Source organism: Nerophis lumbriciformis, linkage group LG20 (genome assembly GCF_033978685.3).
Source record: "Nerophis lumbriciformis linkage group LG20, RoL_Nlum_v2.1, whole genome shotgun sequence".
NCBI classification, from domain to species: Eukaryota; Metazoa; Chordata; class Actinopteri; order Syngnathiformes; family Syngnathidae; genus Nerophis; species Nerophis lumbriciformis.
In genome coordinates this window covers 1,618,898-1,640,877 of record NC_084567.2, presented here as the reverse complement: position 1 = coordinate 1,640,877, position 21,980 = coordinate 1,618,898, and the positions used below count along the sequence as shown (strand labels likewise).

The 21,980-nt window shown below is 41.1% G+C and overlaps 1 protein-coding gene across 3 annotated transcripts in view; it reads right to left on the bottom strand.

Annotated features, from left to right (window-relative positions):
* The window catches only part of ntng2a (netrin g2a), a 32,553-nt gene extending 14,293 nt beyond the window's left edge, over window positions 1-18,260 (bottom strand). For all 3 annotated transcript variants that reach the window (XR_012051013.1, XM_072915316.1, XM_072915317.1), the window contains exons 1-7: window positions 18,102-18,260; window positions 14,758-15,124; window positions 14,437-14,695; window positions 14,225-14,370; window positions 5,090-5,328; window positions 4,843-5,015; window positions 3,161-3,187 (exon numbers count right to left, since the gene is read on the bottom strand). Coding sequence is in view for 2 of the 3 variants with exons in the window: in XM_072915316.1 (XP_072771417.1) it covers window positions 3,161-3,187; window positions 4,843-5,015; window positions 5,090-5,328; window positions 14,225-14,370; window positions 14,437-14,695; window positions 14,758-14,976 (1,063 nt within the window). In the remaining variant the exon portion in view is untranslated. The remainder of the gene's footprint in view (window positions 1-3,160; window positions 3,188-4,842; window positions 5,016-5,089; window positions 5,329-14,224; window positions 14,371-14,436; window positions 14,696-14,757; window positions 15,125-18,101) is intronic.
* Window positions 18,261-21,980: the final 3,720 nt, after the last annotated feature.

Sequence of the window (21,980 nt, the reverse complement as noted above, 5' to 3'; positions counted from 1 at the left end):
TCAGCCTTCCCGGTAAGGTCTATTCAGGTGTACTGGAGAGGAGGCTACGCCGGATAGTCGAACCTCGGATTCAGGAGGAACAGTGCGGTTTTCGTCCTGGTCGTGGAACTGTGGACCAGCTCTATACTCTGGGCAGGGTCCTTGAGGGTGCATGGGAGTTTGCCCAACCAGTCTACATGTGCTTTGTGGACTTGGAGAAGGCATTCGACCGTGTACCCCGGGAAGTCCTGTGGGGAGTGCTCAGAGAGTATGGGGTAACGGACTGTCTTATTGTGGCAGTTCGCTCCCTGTATAATCAGTGTCAAGAGCCTGGTCCGCATTGCCGGCAGTAAGTCGGACACGTTTCCAGTGAGGGTTGGACTCCGCCAAGGCTGCCCTTTGTCACCGATTCTGTTCATAACCTTTATGGACAGAATTTCTAGGCGCAGTCAGGGCGTTGAGGGTATCTGGTTTGGTGGCTGCAGGATTAGGTCTCTGCTATTTGCAGATGATGTGGTCCTGATGGCTTCCTCCGGCCAAGATCTTCAGCTCTCACTGGATCGGTTCGCAGCCGAGTGTGAAGCGACTGGGATGGGAATCAGCACCTCCAAGTCCGAGTCCATGGTTCTCTCCCGGAAAAGGGTGGAGTGCCATCTCCGGGTTGGGGAGGAGATCTTGCCCCAAGTGGAGGAGTTCAAGTACCTCGGAGTCTTGTTCACGAGTGGGGGAGGAGTGGATTGTGAGATCGACAGGCAGATCGGTGTGGCGTCTTCAGTAATGCGGACGTTGTATCGATCCGTTGTGGTGAAGAAGGAGCTGAGCCGGAAGGCAAAGCTCTCGATTTACCGGTCGATCTACGTTCCCATCCTCACCTATGGTCATGAGCTTTGGGTCATGACCGAAAGGACAAGATCACGGGTACAAGCGGCTGAAATTAGTTTCCTCCGCCGAGTGGCGGGGCTCTCAATTAGAGATAGGGTGAGAAGCTCTGTCATCCGGGGGGAGCTCAAAGTAAAGCCGCTGCTCCTCCACATCGAGAGGAGCCAGATGAGGTGGTTCGGGCATCTGGTCAGGATGCCACCCGAACGCCTCCCTAGGAAGGTGTTTCGGGCACGTCCGACCGGTAGGAGGCCACGGGGAAGACCCAGGACACGTTGGGAAGACTATCTCTCCCGGCTGGCCTGGGAACGCCTCGGGATCCCCCGGGAGGAGCTGGACGAAATGGCTGGGGAGAGGGAAGTCTGGGCTTCCCTGCTTAAGCTGCTGCCCCCGCGACCCGACCTCGGATAAGCGGAAGAAGATGGATGGATGGATGGACCTCTGCTATAGAACATTATGCATGGTCTGGGACATCTTTTAGAACCCTTAACCATGGAACATCCATTAGATCCACATACATGATCTGGAACATCCATTAGAACCACATACATGATCTGGAACATCCTTCAGAAGCTCATACATCACATGGAACATTCTTTAGGACATCCTACATGGTCTGGAAGTTATTGTAGAACCCCTGAGCTGGAAAATCTATTGGAACCTCACATACAACCTCATGCATGACTTGGAACATCAATTAGAACCTTATACACAACCACAACAAACTGGAATCTCATTCAGAACCACATACACATAAGTGTGGACATCCTTTAGAATATTATACACAGCCTGGAACATCCTTTAGAACTCCACATATGACCTGGAACACCCTTTAGAACTCCACATTTGACTTGAAACATCAATGAGAACTCCAAAGATGAACTACAATATCCTTTAAAACCTTATACATTTCTTGGAATTTCATAAAGAACCACATGTATGACTGGGAACATCCTTTAGAACCACAAACATGACCTGGAACATCCCTCATATACAACCACATATAGAACAACCCTTAGTTAAGAACTTCATGCATGACCTGGAACATCATTTAGAACCTTATACACAACCACAACAAACTGGAATCTCATTCAGAACCACATACACCTAAGTGTGGACATCTTTTAGAATATTATACACAATCAAATACATGACCTGGAACATCTTTTAGAACCTCCTACACAACCTGGAACATCCTTTAAAACTCCACATATGACCTGGAACTCCCTTTAGAACCTCCTACACAACCTGGAACATCCTTTAAAACTCCACCTATGACCTGGAACTCCCTTTAGAACCTCCTACAAAACCTGGAACATCCTTTAAAACTCCACATATGACCTGGAACTCCCTTTAGAACCTCCTACACAACCTGGAACATCCTTTAGAACCTCCTACACAACCTGGAACATCCTTTAAAACTCCACATATGACCTGGAACTCCCTTTAGAACCTCATACACAACCTGGAACATCCTTTAAAACTCCACATATGACCTGGAACTCCCTTTAGAACCTCCTACACAACCTGGAACATCCTTTAAAACTCCACATATGACCTGGAACTCCCTTTAAAACCTCCTACACAACCTGGAACATCCTTTAAAACTCCACATATGACCTGGAACTCCCTTTAGAACCTCCTACACAACCTGGAACATCCTTTAAAACTCCACATATGACCTGGAACTCCCTTTAAAACCTCCTACACAACCTGGAACATCCTTTAAAACTCCACATATGACCTGGAACTCCCTTTAGAACCTCCTACACAACCTGGAACATCCTTTAAAACTCCACATATGACCTGGAACTCCCTTTAGAACCTCCTACACAACCTGGAACATCCTTTAAAACTCCACATATGACCTGGAACATCCTTTAGAACTTCACATTTGACCTGAAACATCCTTTAGAACTCCAAATATGAACCAGAACATCTTTTATAACCTTATACATTTCTTGGAACCTCCAAAAGAACCAGATACATGAGACCTGGGGCGTACTTTAGAACAGCTAAATGACCTGTTGTGTCTTCTCATCGCAAGATACCAGACTGTTGATTTGGATCAGTCATTGTTACAAATGTTTGTAGGACGTAAGATGAGATCACACTTGAAGTCCTGTGTGTGCGTGTGTGACATCTTTAAGCAGACTAACACAGATTAAACACAGACTCACGCCACCTGTCACTGACTTAAGATTTCTCCCTTAATGCACTTGGCCACGCCCACTTCCAACAATATAATGAGCTCCACCTCCCTTTCTAGAACGTACACACGCTCACAAATGTAAATACTTACTACTGGCTGTTGTCTGTGCCGCTTCACCTAAAAAGCAAACATCAAATGTCATTTAATAAACAAATATACAGGTAAAAGCCAGTAAATTAGAATATTTTGAAAAACTTGATTTATTTCAGTAATTGCATTCAAAAGGTGTAACTTGTACATTATATTTATTCATTGCACACAGACTGATGCATTCAAATGTTTATTTCATTTAATTTTGATGATTTGAAGTGGCAACAAATGAAAATCCAAAATTCCGTGTGTCACAAAATTAGAATATTACTTAAGGCTAATACAAAAAAGGGATTTTTAGAAATGTTGGCCAACTGAAAAGTATGAAAATGAAAAATATGAGCATGTACAATACTCAATACTTGGTTGGAGCTCCTTTTGCCTCAATTACTGCGTTAATGCGGCGTGGCATGGAGTCGATGAGTTTCTGGCACTGCTCAGGTGTTATGAGAGCCCAGGTTGCTCTGATAGTGGCCTTCAACTCTTCTGCGTTTTTGGGTCTGGCATTCCGCATCTTCCTTTTCACAATACCCCACAGATTTTCTATGGGTCTAAGGTCAGGGGAGTTGGCGGGCCAATTTAGAACAGAAATACCATGGTCCGTAAACCAGGCACGGGTAGATTTTGCGCTGTGTGCAGGCGCCAAGTCCTGTTGGAACTTGAAATCTCCATCTACAGGTCAGCAGCAGGAAGCATGAAGTGCTCTAAAACTTGCTGGTAGACGGCTGCGTTGACCCTGGATCTCAGGAAACAGAGTGGACCGACACCAGCAGATGACATGGCACCCCAAACCATCACTGATGGTGGAAACTTTACACTAGACTTCAGGCAACGTGGATCCTGTGCCTCTCCTGTCTTCCTCCAGACTCTGGGACCTCGATTTCCAAAGGAAATGCAAAATTTGCATGGTTGGGTGATGGTTTGGGGTGCCATGGCATCTGCTGGTGTCGGTCCACTCTGTTTCCTGAGATCCAGGGTCAACGCAGCCGTCTACCAGCAAGTTTTAGAGCACTTCATGCTTCCTGCTGCTGACCTGCTCTATGGAGATGGAGATTTCAAGTTCCAACAGGACTTGGCGCCTGCACACAGCGCAAAATCTACCCGTGCCTGGTTTACGGACCATGGTATTTCTGTTCTAAATTGGCCCGCCAACTCCCCTGACCTTAGCCCCATAGAAAATCTGTGGGGTATTGTGAAAAGGAAGATGCAGAATGCCAGACCCAAAAACGCAGAAGAGTTGAAGGCCACTATCAGAGCAACCTGGGCTCTCATAACACCTGAGCAGTGCCAGAAACTCATCGACTCCATGCCACGCCGCATTAACGCAGTAATTGAGGCAAAAGGAGCTCCAACCAAGTATTGAGTATTGTACATGCTCATATTTTTCATTTTCATACTTTTCAGTTGGCCAACATTTCTAAAAATCCCTTTTTTGTATTAGCCTTAAGTAATATTCTAATTTTGTGACACACGGAATTTGGGATTTTCATTTGTTGCCACTTCAAATCATCAAAATTAAATGAAATAAACATTTGAATGCATCAGTCTGTGTGCAATGAATAAATATAATGTACAAGTTACACCTTTTGAATGCAATTACTGAAATAAATCACGTTTTTCAAAATATTCTAATTTACTGGCTTTTACCTGTATATATTGATCTGTTATAAAATGTTACGTACAAGCGTTGGCCATGCCCTTGGGCAGGGGCAGGAAGGTTCCGGGCCTCCAACTGCTGGGAGTGAACTCGGAATTGCAGCGCTCGCAGTCCTGTCCACCGGTGTTGTGTTCACAGTCGCACATGAGTGTGGCGTCGCGCAGTGAACAACTCGACGCGTGCAGGTTACATTGACACCTGTTACCATGGAAACAGACAAACATGACGGACGTGGTGTGTGCGCGGGTGAGGGCGGCGAAGACTCGGCTGACCTGGCGGGTATGTCTATGTTGGAGATGGCGTAGAAGTACTTGAGCAGGTTGTCCCGCTGGACGTAGGTCCCGCCGAGCGCCGGGCGGAGGAGTCGCAGGCGGATGTTGGTGAAGGTGAAAAAATCTCTCAGACCTTTGGTGGTTTCCATGCGGGTGTACAGGGCGTCCATGTTGATCAGCTTTGGCCCCGTAAACACTTGGAAGCGAGCTCGCACCTCAAACACCACCGTCTTCTCCTCCTGCCGGGTCAAACGGACGTGAGCGCCTCGGCTCCAGCTAACAAATACTAACTATCAAGTGATAGGAATAACGGCGTTACAGTTTGTTAGTAACGAGTACTCTAATTGGAACATTATCACCAGACCTATGTAAGCGTCAATATATACCTTGATGTTGCAGAAAAAAGACCATATATTTTTTTAACCCATTTCCGAACTCTAAATGGGTGAATTTTGGCGAATTAAACGCCTTTCTAATATTCGCTCTCGGATTGTGACGTCACATCGGGAAGCAATCCGCCATTTTCTCAAACACCGAGTCAAATCAGCTCTGTTATTTTCCGTTTTTTCGACTGTTTTCCGTACCTTGGAGACATCATGCCTCGTCGGTGTGTTGTTGGAGGGTGTAACAACACCAACAGGGACGGATTCAAGTTGCACCAGTAGCCCAAAGATGCCAAAGTGGCAAGAAATTGGACGTTTGTTCCGCACACTTTACCCACGAAAGCTATGCTACGACAGAGATGGCATGTAAATGATCAAAAAACTTTCCGTTCCCGGAGTTCCCAATGAACAGACAAGAGGCTGTTTTTGTTGCACCAAGCAAAGGCTTGGAAAATTCCATTGTGTACGATGGGAGGAGACGGGACCAGCCCAAGCCCGAGGCATCTTTTTCTTTTGTGTTAAAGGGGAACATTATCAGCAGACCTATGTAAGCGTCAATATATACCTTGATGTTGCAGAAAAAGACCATATCTTTTTTTAACCGATTTCCGAACTCTAAATGGGTGAATTTTGGCGAATTAAACGCCTTTCTATTATTCTCGGAGCGATGACGTCACAACGTGACGTCACATCGGGAAGCAATCCGCCATTTCCTCACTTTCGTCGGTGTGTTGTCGGAGGGTGTAACAACACGAACAGGGACGGGATTCAAGTTGCACCAGTGGCCCAAAGATGCCAAAGTGGCAAGAAATTGGACGTTTGTTCCGCACACTTTACCGACGAAAGCTATGCTACGACAGAGATGGCAAGAATGTGTGGATATCCTGCGACACTCAAAGCAGATGCATTTCCAACCATAAAGTCAAAGAAATCTGCCGCCAGACCAGGCCCGGCCCTAACCAATCTGGCGCTCTAGGCAAGATTTTAGGTGGCGCCCCCCCCCCACATCGGCAGTGAAGTGTACAAGAAACCGAATAGCTTTGTCTTTGACCTTTTTTTTTTACTTACAACTATACCTGATATATAAAGGGGTGGAAAAGTGACTATTACCTGCAGGGCAAACATTAGCTAACCAGAAGGCAATAACAATGTAAACAAAAAACACCTGCTTAAAAGATCTAATACAAATGTCCCTGAGGAATGTAAGGTGGGAGTACTGTAATTACCTAACGTTACATTATTATTTTCCATAACAATTTAGCCCCCTCCACAATATTAACCCGACGTTAAAACAGAACTAGCTATTTATTGATTAGCAATTGCCGACTAATGTAACATTAGCTTAATGCTAAAAAGCCAGGTTACTATCACATTCTGTAAAAGACAAATAATTTCATGTAGGCTAACGTTACCTACCTGCTACCTCTGTCTTTTCTCGTTCCTCCTCCTCTTCTTTTCTCTTATTTCTTCCCTGGGCACCTGACAGTTTTGGCCGTTTTGACATCTTGTGTTGATTTTTTGATGTGGTGACGTCCAAAAAGAGTCATGATACGGGAAGGGAGGGGGCGCACCGTGCGGGGGGGGGGGGGGGGATGTTGTAACAAATAATATTTCTATTAAATAGGCTTTACTTTGCATTTTAATTAACGTGGGATTATTTTTTGTATTTAGAAATAATAGTACCACCTTTTTTTCTCTTTTTTTTTTTTTTTTTCTCTCCAACATTTGTGGCACTTGCGTGGCGCCCCCTGATGGACGGCGCCCTTAGCATTTGCCTATACGGCCTATGCCACGGGCCGGCCCTGCGCCAGACCCCCATTGAATCTGCCGGAGTGTGTGAGCAATTCAGGGACAAAGGACCTCGCTAGCACGGCGAGCAATGGCGGCAGTTTGTTCCCGCAGACGAGCGAGCTAAACCCCCTGGATGTCTTGGCTCACACCGTCCCGAAGATGATCAAGAGAAGAATATCCACCCTAGCTTCCCTGGCCTGCTGACATGAGGGTATGTCTACAGAATATATTAATTGATGAAAATTGGGCTGTCTGCACTCTCAAAGTGCATGTTGTTGCCAAATGTATTTCATATGCTGTAAACCTAGTTCATAGTTGTTAGTTTCCTTTAATGCCAAACAAACACATACCAATCGTTGGTTAGAAGGCGATCGCCGAATTCGTCCTCGCTTTCTCCCGTGTCACTGGCTGTCGTGTCGTTTTCCTCGGTTTTTCGCTTGCATACGGTTCAAACCGATATGGCTCAATAGCTTCAGTTTCTTCTTCAATTTGGTTTTCGCTACCTGCCTCCACACTACAACCATCCGTTTCAATACATGCGTAATCTGTTGAATCGCTTAAGCCGCTGAAATCCGAGTCTGAATCCGAGCTAATGTCGCTATAGCTTGCTGTTCTTTCCGCCATGTTTGTTTGTGTTGGCATCACTATGTGACGTCACAGGAAAATGGACGGGTGTTGAGAAACGATGGTTAAAATCAGGCACTTTGAAGCTTTTTTTAGGGGTATTGCGTGATGGGTAAAATTTTGAAAAAAACTTCGAAAAATATAATAAGCCACTGGGAACTGATTTTTAATGGTTTTAACCATTCTGAAATTGTGATAATGTTCCCCTTTAACCATAGGGCCGCTGGAGGGCCCCCTAAAAATAGCCGTTTCTCAGCTATGGGCCGCAGCGGTATTCAGTTGTAGTACACTTTTCCACCACTTGTGGCAGTAATGACCATATCAAACAAACAGATAAAGTCGGACAAGATTCTTAAGCGCAAAAATGACGACTAAAGTGGTGAAGCTGCGCTTTCACTTGACAGGAAATTTAAGAAACATTCATTTTGAATTGTGTTTATTTATTCAGGCACAACATAATTGTATGTACATTTACTTTTGTTCATATTTGAGCGGGCCCCGGACCCCTCTGTGGTGGAAAAGTCCCTGAGGTCAAAAAGGTTAAGAACCCAATGCTCTGATTAAATACTTGTACTCGCTCTAATTAAATACTTGTACTTGCTCTAATTAAATACTTGTACTTGCTCTAATTAAATACTTGTACTTGCTCTAATTAAATACTTGTACTCGCTCTAATTAAATACTTGTACTTGCTCTAATTAAATACTTGTACTTGCTCTAATTAAATACTTGTACTTGCTCTAATTAAATACTTGTACTCGCTCTAATTAAATACTTGTACTTGCTCTAATTAAATACTTGTACTTGCTCTAATTAAATACTTGTACTCGCTCTAATTAAATACTTGTACTTGCTCTAATTAAATACTTGTACTTGCTCTAATTAAATACTTGTACTTGCTCTAATTAAATACTTGTACTCGCTCTAATTAAATACTTGTACTTGCTCTAATTAAATACTTGTACTTAGTCTAATTAAATACTTGTACTCGCTCTAATTAAATACTTGTACTCGCTCTAATTAAATACATGTACTCGCTCTAATTAAATACTTGTACTCGCTCTAATTAAATACTTGTACTCGCTCTAATTAAATACTTGTACTCGCTCTAATTAAATACTTGTACTCGCTCTAATTAAATACTTGTACTCGCTCTAATTAAATATTTGTACTTGCTCTGATTAAATACTTGTACTCGCTCTGATTAAATACTTGTACTCGCTCTGATTAAATACTTGTACTCGCTCTAATTAAATACTTGTACTCGCTCTAATTAAATACTTGTACTCGCTCTAATTAAATACTTGTACTCGCTCTAATTAAATACTTGTACTCGCTCTAATTAAATACTTGTACTCGCTCTAATTAAATACTTGTACTCGCTCTAATTAAATACTTGTACTTGCTCTAATTAAATACTTGTACTTGCTCTAATTTAATACTTGTACTTGCTCTAATTAAATACTTGTACTCGCTCTAATTAAATACTTGTACTTGCTCTAATTAATACTTGTACTTGCTCTAATTAAATACTTGTACTTGCTCTAATTAATACTTGTACTCGCTCTAATTAAATCCTTGTACTCGCTCTAATTAAATACTTGTACTTGCTCTAATTAAATACTTGTACTCGCTCTAATTAAATACTTGTACTTGCTCTAATTAAATACTTGTACTTGCTCTAATTAAATACTTATACTTGCTCTAATTAAATACTTGTACTCGCTCTAATTAAATACTTGTACTCGCTCTAATTAAATACTTGTACTTGCTCTAATTAGATACTTGTACTCGCTCTAATTAAATACTTGTACTTGCTCTAATTAAATACTTGTACTCGCTCTAATTAAATACTTGTACTCGCTCTAATTAAATACTTGTACTCGCTTTAATTAAATACTTGTACTTGCTCTAATTAAATACTTGTACTTGCTCTAATTAAATACTTGTCCTTGACAACATGCTTACCTTCACTATTATGGCGATCTTTAACCAACAAGAGATGGTCAGAGGTTGTCCAAAGTGTGGCCCCGGGGCCATTTACGACCAGTTGCTATTTTCTTAACGTTAGCTTTCTAATATTAGCATGCTAGCTTCTTTGGTAATTTTACAAGTATACACTTCAAATATATTCTTCCTCGACGAATAATACCTGTTGGCATGTGAATGTTAGTTTGCTAGCTTTTTTTTTTTTAAAGCTAATTTTGTAGGTATACACTCCAGTCATATTTTGGTTGTTGATGCACGCTAAAGTTAGTACTTAAGCATTTTAAACAATTTTATTTGGTGCTTAACTCATGTTATAGGTATTTTAGCATGTTAGATTTTTGTAGCTAATTTAGCAGTTATTCACCTCCAGTGTCATATTTTGGTATTTTACCAATGCTAACTGTAAGCATGCTATTGTTAGCATGTTAGCACAGTACTGTTAGCATGCTAGCTTTTTTAGCTCATTCTTTTGTTACTTTACGCAATCTGGCCCGTGTGCTAACTGTTAGCATTTAAGTACGACTTTGGCTCGTCAGCATACACACAAAATATCTACCGAAATTGCATTTTGTACTTATTTTAAAAACATTTTTTAATTGTGCTTGTTTTGACGGAGAAAACTACCAAAATGGCCCCCGCATTAGTCTGTGGCCCTCAGTGGAAACAGTTTGGGCACTCCTAGACTGTCATGTCTGTGTGACAATGTTTTGTATTAGTCATGTTTTGTTTTGTTTAGTTATTGGACTCTTTAGTTTCTGGCTTTTCACTCCCTTACCCATTAGTTTCACCTGTTCCACGTTTGAACTCATTGTGCACTCTTGTTTGTCACCATAGCAACCCATTAGTTTTCACCTGTCACGTCACGCACCTGTTTCACGTCTTGAGTCACGCACCCGTTTTCGTTAATCATGTCTGTAGTATTTAAGTTCATTGTTTTCAGTTTGTCTTCCTGGCGACATCCCGCATTTATGCTCTTCATACCCCTGTCATACTCGGTTAACCTCTGCGCACTTCATGCCATGTCCAAGTAAGATTTCTTTATTCATGCCATAGTTTGCAAGTTTTGTTTAATTGTTCATAGTTTCTGCCTTTGTGCAAGTTTTGTGTTTATAGTCAAGTTTTGTACTTCCGCCCTTGTGCGCGCCTTTAGTTTGTTCCTTTTGATATATAGTGTTAAAATAAATCATGTATTCACCTTCACGCCACATCTGGTCCAAATCTCTTGCTAGTGATGGGTTGATGAGGCGTCATGAAGCGTTTCGACACATTGCAAAACTGTATTGATACTGTGTCACTAAATACTGACATCTGCTGGACATTAAAAATCCCTACAGGCAACCTATGGACCGACTCAACTGACACTGATTTGATGCCCTAGTACAGGGGTCACCAACCTTTTTGAAACCAAAAACTACTTCTTGGGTACTGATTAATGCGAAGGGCTACCAGTTTGATACACACTTAAATAAATAAATATATTGTCATTTGTAAGTTACACGTAAGTGTGATTTAAACAAGAATAGCTAAATAAATACATTTATATATATAAAAAAATGGGTATTTCTGTCTGTCATTCCATCGTACATTTTTTTTTTTCCTTTTACAGAAGGTTTTTTGTAGAGAATAAATGATGAAAAAAACACTTAATTGAACGGTTTAAAAGAGGAGAAAACAAGAAAAAAATTAAAATAAAATTTTGAAACATAGTGTATCTTCAATTTCGACTCTTTAAAATTCAAAATTCAACCGACAAAAAGAAGAGAAAAATTAGCTTATTTGAATCTTTTTGAAAAAATTTAAAAAATAATTTATGGGACATCATTAGTAATTTTTCCTGATTAAGATACATTTTAGAATTTTGATGACATGTTTTAAATTGGTTAAAATCCAATCTGCACTTTGTTAGAATATTTAACAAATTGGACCAAGCTATATTTCTAACAAAGACAAATCAGTATTTCTTCTAGATTTTCCAGAACAAAAATTTTAAAAGAAATTCAAAATACTTTGAAATAAGATTTAAATTTGATTCTACAGATTTTCTAGATTTGCCAGAATAATTTTTTTGAATTTTAATCATAGTAAGTTTAAAGAAATATTTCACAAATATTCTTCGTCGAAAAAACAGAAGCTAAAATATTTATTATTCTTTACAATAAAAAATAAATAAATTTACTTGAACATTGATTTAAATTGTCAGGAAAGAAGAGGAAGAAATTTAAAAGGTAAAAAGGTATATTTGTTTAAAAATCCTAAAATCATTTTTAAGGTTGTATTTTTTTCTCTAAAATTGTATTTCTAAAAGTAATAAGAAGCAAAGTAAAAAATAAATGAATTTATTTAAACAAGTGAAGACCCATCCATCCATCCATTTTCTACCGCTTATTCCAAGTGAAGACCAAGTCTTTAAAATATTTTCTTGGATTTTCAAATTCTATTTGAGTTTTGTCTCTTTTAGAATTAAAAATGTCGAGCAAAGCGAGACCAGCTTGCTAGTAAATAAATACAATTTAAAAAATAGAGGCAGCTCACTGGTAAGTGCTGCTCTTTGAGCTATTTTTAGAACAGACTGATCTGGTCCTTACGGGCTACCTGGTGACCGCGGGCACCGCGTTGGTGACCCCTGCCCTAGTATATACAATAATATAAACCAAGTCATTGTATTTCATTTAGGATTATTTCATATCTTCATTTAAATAAAAATATATTTTTATCTTTTTTAGATACAGTCAATAAATAATGTGAACATGTATCATAACATGGAAATCTAAGAGAACGTGTTGTGGATGATTGTGGACTGGGAATTGTTTTAATTTTATTTTTTACACATTTTTATTAAAAAAAAAAAAAAAAAGTTTTTCCGACGTATTACATTTTAGACGATTTCTCTTCTTAGTTATTATTTCTCCGGCTGTAGAAAAGAGCCGCTCACAGGGCACAGAGGAGGCGTCAGTGCGACACAGTTGGCGTATCGGTCACGTGACCGAAACAGCTCATGATCGGTCACGTGACTTTCTAAAAGCGGTACGCGCACCGGCACAGGGTTTTGCTCTATGAGCTCGACGCATGCGCCGATGCATCGGTGTTGCCGGACCCAGGGCCGGCCCGTGGCATAGGCCGTATAGGCAAATGCTAAGGGCCCCGTCCATCAGGGGGCGCCATGCCAGTGCCACAAATGTTGGAGAAAAAAAAAAAAGAAAAAAAAGGTGTTACTATTATTTCTAAATACAAAAAATAATCCCACGTTAATTAAAATGCAAAGTAAAGCCTATTTAATAGAAATATTATTTGTTACAACATTACGCCCCCCCCTCCTCCCCACGCACGGTGCGCCCCCTCCCTTCCCGTATCATGACTCTTTTTGGACGTCACCACATCAAAAAATCAACACAAGATGTCAAAACGGCCAAAACTGTCAGGTGCCCAGGGAAGAAAAAAGAGAAAAGAAGAGGAGGAGAAACGAGAAAAAGACAGAGGTAGCAGGTAGGTAACGTTAGCCTACATGAAATTATTTGTCTGTTACAGAATGTGATAGTAACCTGGCTTTTTAGCATTAAGCTAATGTTACATGATTCGGCAATTGCTAATCAATAAATAGCTAGTTCTGTTTTAGCGTCGGGTTAATATTGTGGAGGGGGCTAAATTGTTATGGAAAATAATAATGTAACGTTAGGTAATTACAGTACTCCCACCTTACATTCCTCAGGGACATTTGTATTAGATCTTTTAAGCAGGTGTTTTTTGTTTACATTGTTATTGCCTTCTGGTTAGCTAATGTTTGCCCTGCAGGTAATAGTCACTTTTCCACCCCTTTTATATATTAGGTATAGTTGTAAGTAAAAAAAAAAGGTCAAAGACAAAGCTATTCGGGTTCTTGTGAGTATATACACTTCACTGCCGATGTGGGGGGGCGGCACCTAAAATCTTGCCTAGGGCGCCAGATTGATTAGGGCCGGGCCTGGCCGGACCCATCACTATCTCTTGCACCTCGGGAGAACAAACCAAGCCATAGTCCAAGTCGTGACACTACACCAGAGCTTTGCTTTGAGAAATATGCTACTCGATAGTGCGAGCTAGCAACGGCTAACTCCACACCTGAAACCAACTTGACAATGCAGGACGTCATCATAACGACCCACGCCAAATACTTTGAAAGATTTTCCAAAAGTAACGCAATAATGACTTTCCCTGGTAACTAATTACATTTGGTAAACAGTAGTTCTGTTGGTAATTCAAAAGTAATCATGACAAATGACTTTTCAAAGAAACCTGGACTTAGTTAAGCCAGTGGTCCGTTTAGCTAACTACTTGAAGTCCTATGATTTTGATTTTGATGAAGAATTGTCACCTTGGCCCCGACCCATCGGGAGTACTGCTCGGTACAGATGACCCGGGTCACGTTGCTGGGCGCCAAATCCGACACCCGTTTCGGTGGCATGCCGAACGTGTCCATGCAGTCGTCGGCATAGAACTGGTACGGCTGCCATGTGGCACCTGGCACAGGTAGTACAAGAAACCTGTGACTCCGCCCCCATGTACTTTCGCGTCACATGACCTCACCTTTGTCCAGTGACTTCTCCAGGACCATGCTGGTGGGGCGGCCATATTCAAAGGTCACCACCAGGTCATCAACGACCTCCAGACTCTTGTTCCACGATAGCGTGATATTGGCCAATAGTGGCTCCGGATACTTGGACCATGTGACCGTCTGCCAGTAGGTGATGAGCCCTCCTCTTTCCCGGTCCCCCATCAGCTGAGGGGGGTGAGACAGGTCGGGACTGGACGCGTCGCACTCATCGCTGCAGAGGTAGGGGTTCTCCTACATGGACGGTGAAGACATGAGGACAACAGCCGGGGGGGGGCACACTGGCACGTACTCACCAGGGTACAGAAGCGTTCAGGGGGGTTTCCACAGGTGACTCCGGGTGGATCCACCCTGATCTGCATCGCCTCTTTCATGTTTGTGGGCGGGGGCTGACAGGCGGCGAACTCCCATCTTGACTCCGCCTCCAAGTCTCCAAAAGTACGGCACGTGTCGTACTGACACTGACCCATCGCCACCAGCAGGAGGAGGAGTGGGAGGGGCTTTAGGCGCTCCATGGACGGGTCAGGTAGATGTCAGTCCATAGGGTCTACGGGGGGCAGGGAGTCGTTCCTCAAGGACCCTGGCTACCATGGTTCCCTGCTGACTACCATGGTATTTGAACGGTTGTCATGGTTACCAGCTCCACCGGTCTCGTCGTAACTTCTGTCAATCAACACACACGGCACTCAACTGGTTAAGTCGTAGACACAATAATCCAAGTTGAAAGTTTTGGAAGGATCCAATCACAGTCACAATATGTCTGATTCATACTTTATCATAATAATACACATTTAAAATCTTTGTCTAGCACTTTAAAAATCATTAGTTTAATCAATAGTTTTGGTTAGAAGTGATTACATAAACATGCACATGCCCCTTCTATGATCCGCGTCAGACCTTGGTCCACATTGCCGGCAGTAAGTCGGACCCGTTTCCAGTGAGGGTTGGACTCCGCCAAGGCTGCCCTTTGTCACCCATTCTGTTCATAACTTTTATGTACAGACTTTCTAGGCGCACTCAGGGTGTTGCGGGGATCCGGTTTTGTGGCTGCAGGATACTGGTACTGGTGCATTTGTGGCAGCTTAAAAAACCAGGCCGGGCCCGGGCCGAAAGCCGACTGCATGCAATGTAACTACAGGTAAAAGCCAGTAAATTAGAATATTTTGAAAAACTTGATTTATTTCAGTAATTGCATTCAAAAGGTGTAACTTGTACATTATATTTATTCATTGCACACAGACTGATGCATTCAAATGTTTATTTCATTTAATTTTGATGATTTGAAGTGGCAACAAATGAAAATCCAAAATTCCGTGTGTCACAAAATTAGAATATTACTTAAGGCTAATACAAAAAAGGGATTTTTAGAAATGTTGGCCAACTGAAAAGTATGAAAATGAAAAATATGAGCATGTACAATACTCAATACTTGGTTGGAGCTCCTTTTGCCTCAATTACTGCGTTAATGCGGCGTGGCATGGAGTCGATGAGTTTCTGGCACTGCTCAGGTGTTATGAGAGCCCAGGTTGCTCTGATAGTGGCCTTCAACTCTTCTGCGTTTTTGGGTCTGGCATTCTGCATCTTCCTTTTCACAATACCCCACAGATTTTCTATGGGGCTAAGGTCAGGGGAGTTGGCGGGCCAATTTAGAACAGAAATACCATGGTCCGTAAACCAGGCACGGGTAGATTTTGCGCTGTGTGCAGGCGCCAAGTCCTGTTGGAACTTGAAATCTCCATCTCCATAGAGCAGGTCAGCAGCAGGAAGCATGAAGTGCTCTAAAACTTGCTGGTAGACGGCTGCGTTGACCCTGGATCTCAGGAAACAGAGTGGACCGACACCAGCAGATGACATGGCACCCCAAACCATCACTGATGGTGGAAACTTTACACTAGACTTCAGGCAACGTGGATCCTGTGCCTCTCCTGTCTTCCTCCAGACTCTGGGACCTCGATTTCCAAAGGAAATGCAAAATTTGCATGGTTGGGTGATGGTTTGGGGTGCCATGTCATCTGCTGGTGTCGGTCCACTCTGTTTCCTGAGATCCAGGGTCAACGCAGCCGTCTACCAGCAAGTTTTAGAGCACTTCATGCTTCCTGCTGCTGACCTGCTCTATGGAGATGGAGATTTCAAGTTCCAACAGGACTTGGCGCCTGCACACAGCGCAAAATCTACCCGTGCCTGGTTTACGGACCATGGTATTTCTGTTCTAAATTGGCCCGCCAACTCCCCTGACCTTAGCCCCATAGAAAATCTGTGGGGTATTGTGAAAAGGAAGATGCAGAATGCCAGACCCAAAAACGCAGAAGAGTTGAAGGCCACTATCAGAGCAACCTGGGCTCTCATAACACCTGAGCAGTGCCAGAAACTCATCGACTCCATGCCACGCCGCATTAACGCAGTAATTGAGGCAAAAGGAGCTCCGACCAAGTATTGAGTATTGTACATGCTCATATTTTTCATTTTCATACTTTTCAGTTGGCCAACATTTCTAAAAATCCCTTTTTTGTATTAGCCTTAAGTAATATTCTAATTTTGTGACGCACGGAATTTTGGATTTTCATTTGTTGCCACTTCAAATCATCAAAATTAAATGAAATAAACATTTGAATGCATCAGTCTGTGTGCAATGAATAAATATAATGTACAAGTTACACCTTTTGAATGCAATTACTGAAATAAATCAAGTTTTTCAAAATATTCTAATTTACTGGCTTTTACCTGTGTATATATATATATATATTTATTTATTTATTTATTTATTTATTTATTTATTTATTTATTTTTTTAATTAATCAACAAAATAATACCATAATAATACAATTCCAAAACCAAACCCAACCCAGCAACATTCAGAATAGCAACCAACAGAGCAATTGAGAGGGCACACTAACATGACACAAAAGCCATCAAACAAAAAATGAATAATATGAACAACAGTATTAATATTAATAACAATTCAACATAGCAGTGATTACAAATCCCTCATTGACATTATCATCACAGCCATTTATAACAAAAATGAACGAACAATAGTGTGATAGTGACTTACACTTGCATCACATCTCATAAGCTTGACAACACACTGTGTCCAATATTTTACACAAAGATACAATAAGTCATATTTTAGGTTAATTTAATAGTTAAAACAAATTTAAATACTGGATCCCATATTCCAATATATGACTCATTATAATCTCAACTAAATGCAGTTTTTTCTCCTGATATCATCTCCATGGCTGAGTTGGACGATCGACATCTATCCGTGTTTGTTATGATGCATATTGAAAGAAATGCATTTGCACTCTTTGATGACACGTTAGTAAATTGATGCAGATCACCAAGAATACAAAGAAATGGGAAGTGACCTGCAGTGTGAAGGAGGCCGTAGTGTCATACTTGCAAATGTGACACTAAGACAAGATATGCAGTTATGATTGGCATTGAAAAATCCAAAACAATGACTATTTATTAACGTACACAAAGCGTAGCAAAAATTGGTATTGTTGAACACCGGTGTCGACTCCCAAATGGTACACATCCCTAACCATCAACAACAACAACAGTATTGAAACAACTTAATGATGATGATGATCAAGCGTAATGTAACTTTAGGTGCTCCTCTGATCACTAATCTTACCTTCTCTTTGGTCCCCAGGTTAACCAGCTAATCAAATTCTTTTTCTTCCATCCAACTCTCTTTTTTTTTTTCTACACTGCTCCTCCTTTTCTTCTTTTGGACTTTTTGGTTCTCCTAATCTCCTTCTGTCTCATCCTCTTTACTGCTCCTCGTCTTGGTCTTAACCTTCTTCTGGTGATTCTGTCTCTTCTTACCTCGGCCCCGCCCCCCAAACACTTCATCGCCACAGGAGAGCTCCTCTGATTGGAGGCCGTCCACTGCCAGTTCATGAGGAACCCTTCTGAGGTCTGTGTTTTAATTAAAGACACACACACACACACACACACACACACACACACACCTGTTAAAGCTCTTTATGTTAATCTTCCTTTTTCGCACTTTGCTCCAATGTTTGGAGTAACTTCTTAAAGTGACAGGCCACGCCCCTTGCTGTGGGTGTCAAACTGATCAAGACACGATACAATATTCATTCATATTCCTTTATTATTATTCATTTGGTGCAACAAAGGGATATTGATACTGTCAGGTTCAAATACAGGACATCTGTTACACAAGACAAAAGGCAAAGAATCAAACAGAGACAGAATTCAATTTGGACTCAATTGAGGAGAGACGGCTTCAACCTGTAACCTCTTACAGTGTCTTAGCACGCTCTGACGAAGAAGGTTCTCGTCTCCTCTTTTAATTCAGATGTTCCATGTTCACGCACCAACATATGTCACAATAGGAATGGGGAGGTATGTAAAACAGTCATTGTTTTCAGTCGCTTTGAAGTCCAAGAAGAGGACTTCTCGGGCTTGGCTCTTCCTGGATCCAGCTGGGGCAGGTGTTGGAGGACAATGGACAACCCCTCCCGTCTCCTGTCCACAGTGACTTCAAGAGGGCAGCGTGTCGTAAATAGCGTTGACCAAATAGTTGGAAGAAAGTTTGTGAATTACTTCAAAGAGAGTTCGTTTAACACTTCAAAGAGAGTTCCTCCAGGAGTTGAGCACATCCTGCCATCTGTCCGTGCTGAAATCACAGTGGCATTTCACGAGCCTTCATCCTTTTGTTAGGCCTCGAAATACAGCATTCATAATACAACATTTCTTTTGTGATAACTTACAAACAATTATTCCAACAGATACCTAAAAAGCATGATGCTTTCCAGCAGGGCCGGCCCGTGGCATAGGCCGTATAGGCAAATGCTAAGGGCGCCGTCCATCAGGGGGCGCCACGCCAGTGCCACAAATGTTGGAGAAAAAAAAAAAAAAAAAATGTTGGTACTATTATTTCTAAATACAAAAAATAATCTCACGTTAATTAAAATGCAAAGTAAAGCCTATTTAATAGAAATATTATTTGTTACAACATTACGCCCCCCCTCCTCCCCCCGCACGGTGCGCCCCCTCCCTTCCCGTATCATGACTCTTTTTGGATGTCACCACATCAAAAAATCAACACAAGATGTCAAAACGGCCAAAACTGTCAGGTGCCCAGGGAAGAAAAAAGAGAAAAGAAGAGGAGAAACGAGAAAAAGACAGAGGTAGCAGGTAGGTAACGTTAGCCTACATGAAATTATTTGTCTGTTACAGAATGTGATAGTAACCTGGCTTTTTAGCATTAAGCTAATGTTACATGATTCGGCAATTGCTAATCAATAAATAGCTAGTTCTGTTTTAACGTCGGGTTAATATTGTGGAGGGGGCTAAATTGTTATGGAAAATAATAATGTAACGTTAGGTAATTACAGTACTCCCACCTTACATTCCTCAGGGACATTTGTATTAGATCTTTTAAGCAGGTGTTTTTTGTTTACATTATTGCCTTCTGGTTAGCTAATGTTTGCCCTGCAGGTAATAGTCACTTTTCCACCCCTTTATATATTAGGTATAGTTGTAAGTAAAAAAAAAAAGGTCAAAGACAAAGCTATTCGGTTTCTTGTGAGTATATACACTTCACTGCCGATGTGGGGGGGGGCGCCACCTAAAATCTTGCCTAGGGCGCCAGATTGGTTAGGGCTGGGCCTGCTTTCCAGTCTAATTATAATTTTTTACCCTGAAAAGACAATTAGTCAAATCTTTTAGGACATATCTTCACTATGGACAGAATTGAATAAATAATACATCTTTAAATATTGATTTAAATGTGTTATTATTCATTCAAGTTTAAATTAAATATTAGGGATGTCCGATAATGGCTTTTTGCCAATATCCGATATTCCTGTATTGTCCAATTCTTTAATTACCGATACCGATATCAACCGATACCGATGTATACAGTCGTGGAATTAACACATTATTATGCCTAATTTGGACAACCAGGCATGGTGAAGATAAGGTACTTTTTTTTTTTAATTAATAAAATAAGATAAATAAATTAAAAACATTTTCTTGAATAAAAAATAAAGTAAAACAATAGAAACTAGTAATGAATGAAAATGAGTAAAATGAAGTGTTAAAGGTTAGTACTATTAGTGGACCAGCAGCACGCACAATCATGTGTGCTTACGGACTGTATCCCTTGCAGACTGTATTGATATATATTGATATATAATGTAGGAACCTACCAGAATATTAATAACAGAAAGAAACAACCCTTTTGTGTGAATGAGTGTAAATGGGGGAGGGAGGTTTTTTGGGTTGGTGCACTAATTAGGGACCGCAATGTCCCTTTGGGACAGAGGACCCTATTGTATTTTGTGCGTTTTATTATTATTATTATTATTCCGCCGCCTCTTTGAGCTCTAATTTGACCCCCTTAACATGCTTCAAAACTCACCATATTTGACACACACATCAGGACTAGCAAAAATTGCCATCTAATAAAAAACCAAACCCCAAAATTCAAAATTGCGCTCTAGTGCCCCCTAGGAAAAAACACAGACAAAACTGCCTGTAACTTCCAGTAGGAATGTCGTAGAGACATGAAACAAAAACCTCTATGTAGGTCTGACTTAGACCTAGATTTCATACATTGACATCCTTCAGCAAAAATCAACAGGAAGTTGGCAATTCCCCCTTCAAAACAAAATTTTAGTAAAAACAGTCACTTTTGCCTCTTTGACCTGTAATTCGACCCCCTTAACATGCTTCAAAACTCACCATATTTGACACACACATCAGGACTAGCAAAAATTGCCATCTAATAAAAAAAAAAAAACCAAAATTCAAAATTGCGCTCTAGCGCCCCCCTAGGAAAAAACACAGACAAAACTGCCTGTAACTTCCAGTAGGAATGTTGTAGAGACATGAAACAAAAACCTCTATGTAGGTCTCACTTAGACCTACATTTCATATATTGACAACCCCCAGCAAAAATCAACAGGAAGTTTGCAATTCCCCCTTCAAAACAAAATTTTAGTAAAAACAGTCACTTTTGCCTCTTTGACCTGTAATTCGACCCTCTTAACATGCTTCAAAACTCACCATATTTGACACACACATCAGGACTAGCAAAAATTGCCATCTAATAAAAAACCAAACCCCAAAATTCAAAATTGCGCTCTAGCGCCCCCTAGGAAAAAACACAGACAAAACTGCCTGTAACTTCCAGTAGGAATGTCGTAGAGACATGAAACAAAAACCTCTATGTAGGTCTGACTTAGACCTAGATTTCATACCTTGACATCCTTCAGCAAAAATCAACAGGAAGTTGGCAATTCCCTCTTCAAAACAAAATTTTAGTAAAAACAGTCACTTTTGCCTCTTTGACCTGTAATTCGACCCCCTTAACATGCTTCAAAACTCACCATATTTGACACACACATCAGGACTAGCAAAAATTGCCATCTAATAAAAAAACCAAACCCCAAAATTCAAAATTGCGCTCTAGCGCCCCCTAGGAAAGAACACAGACAAAACTGTCTGTAACTTCCAGTAGGAATGTCGTAGAGACATG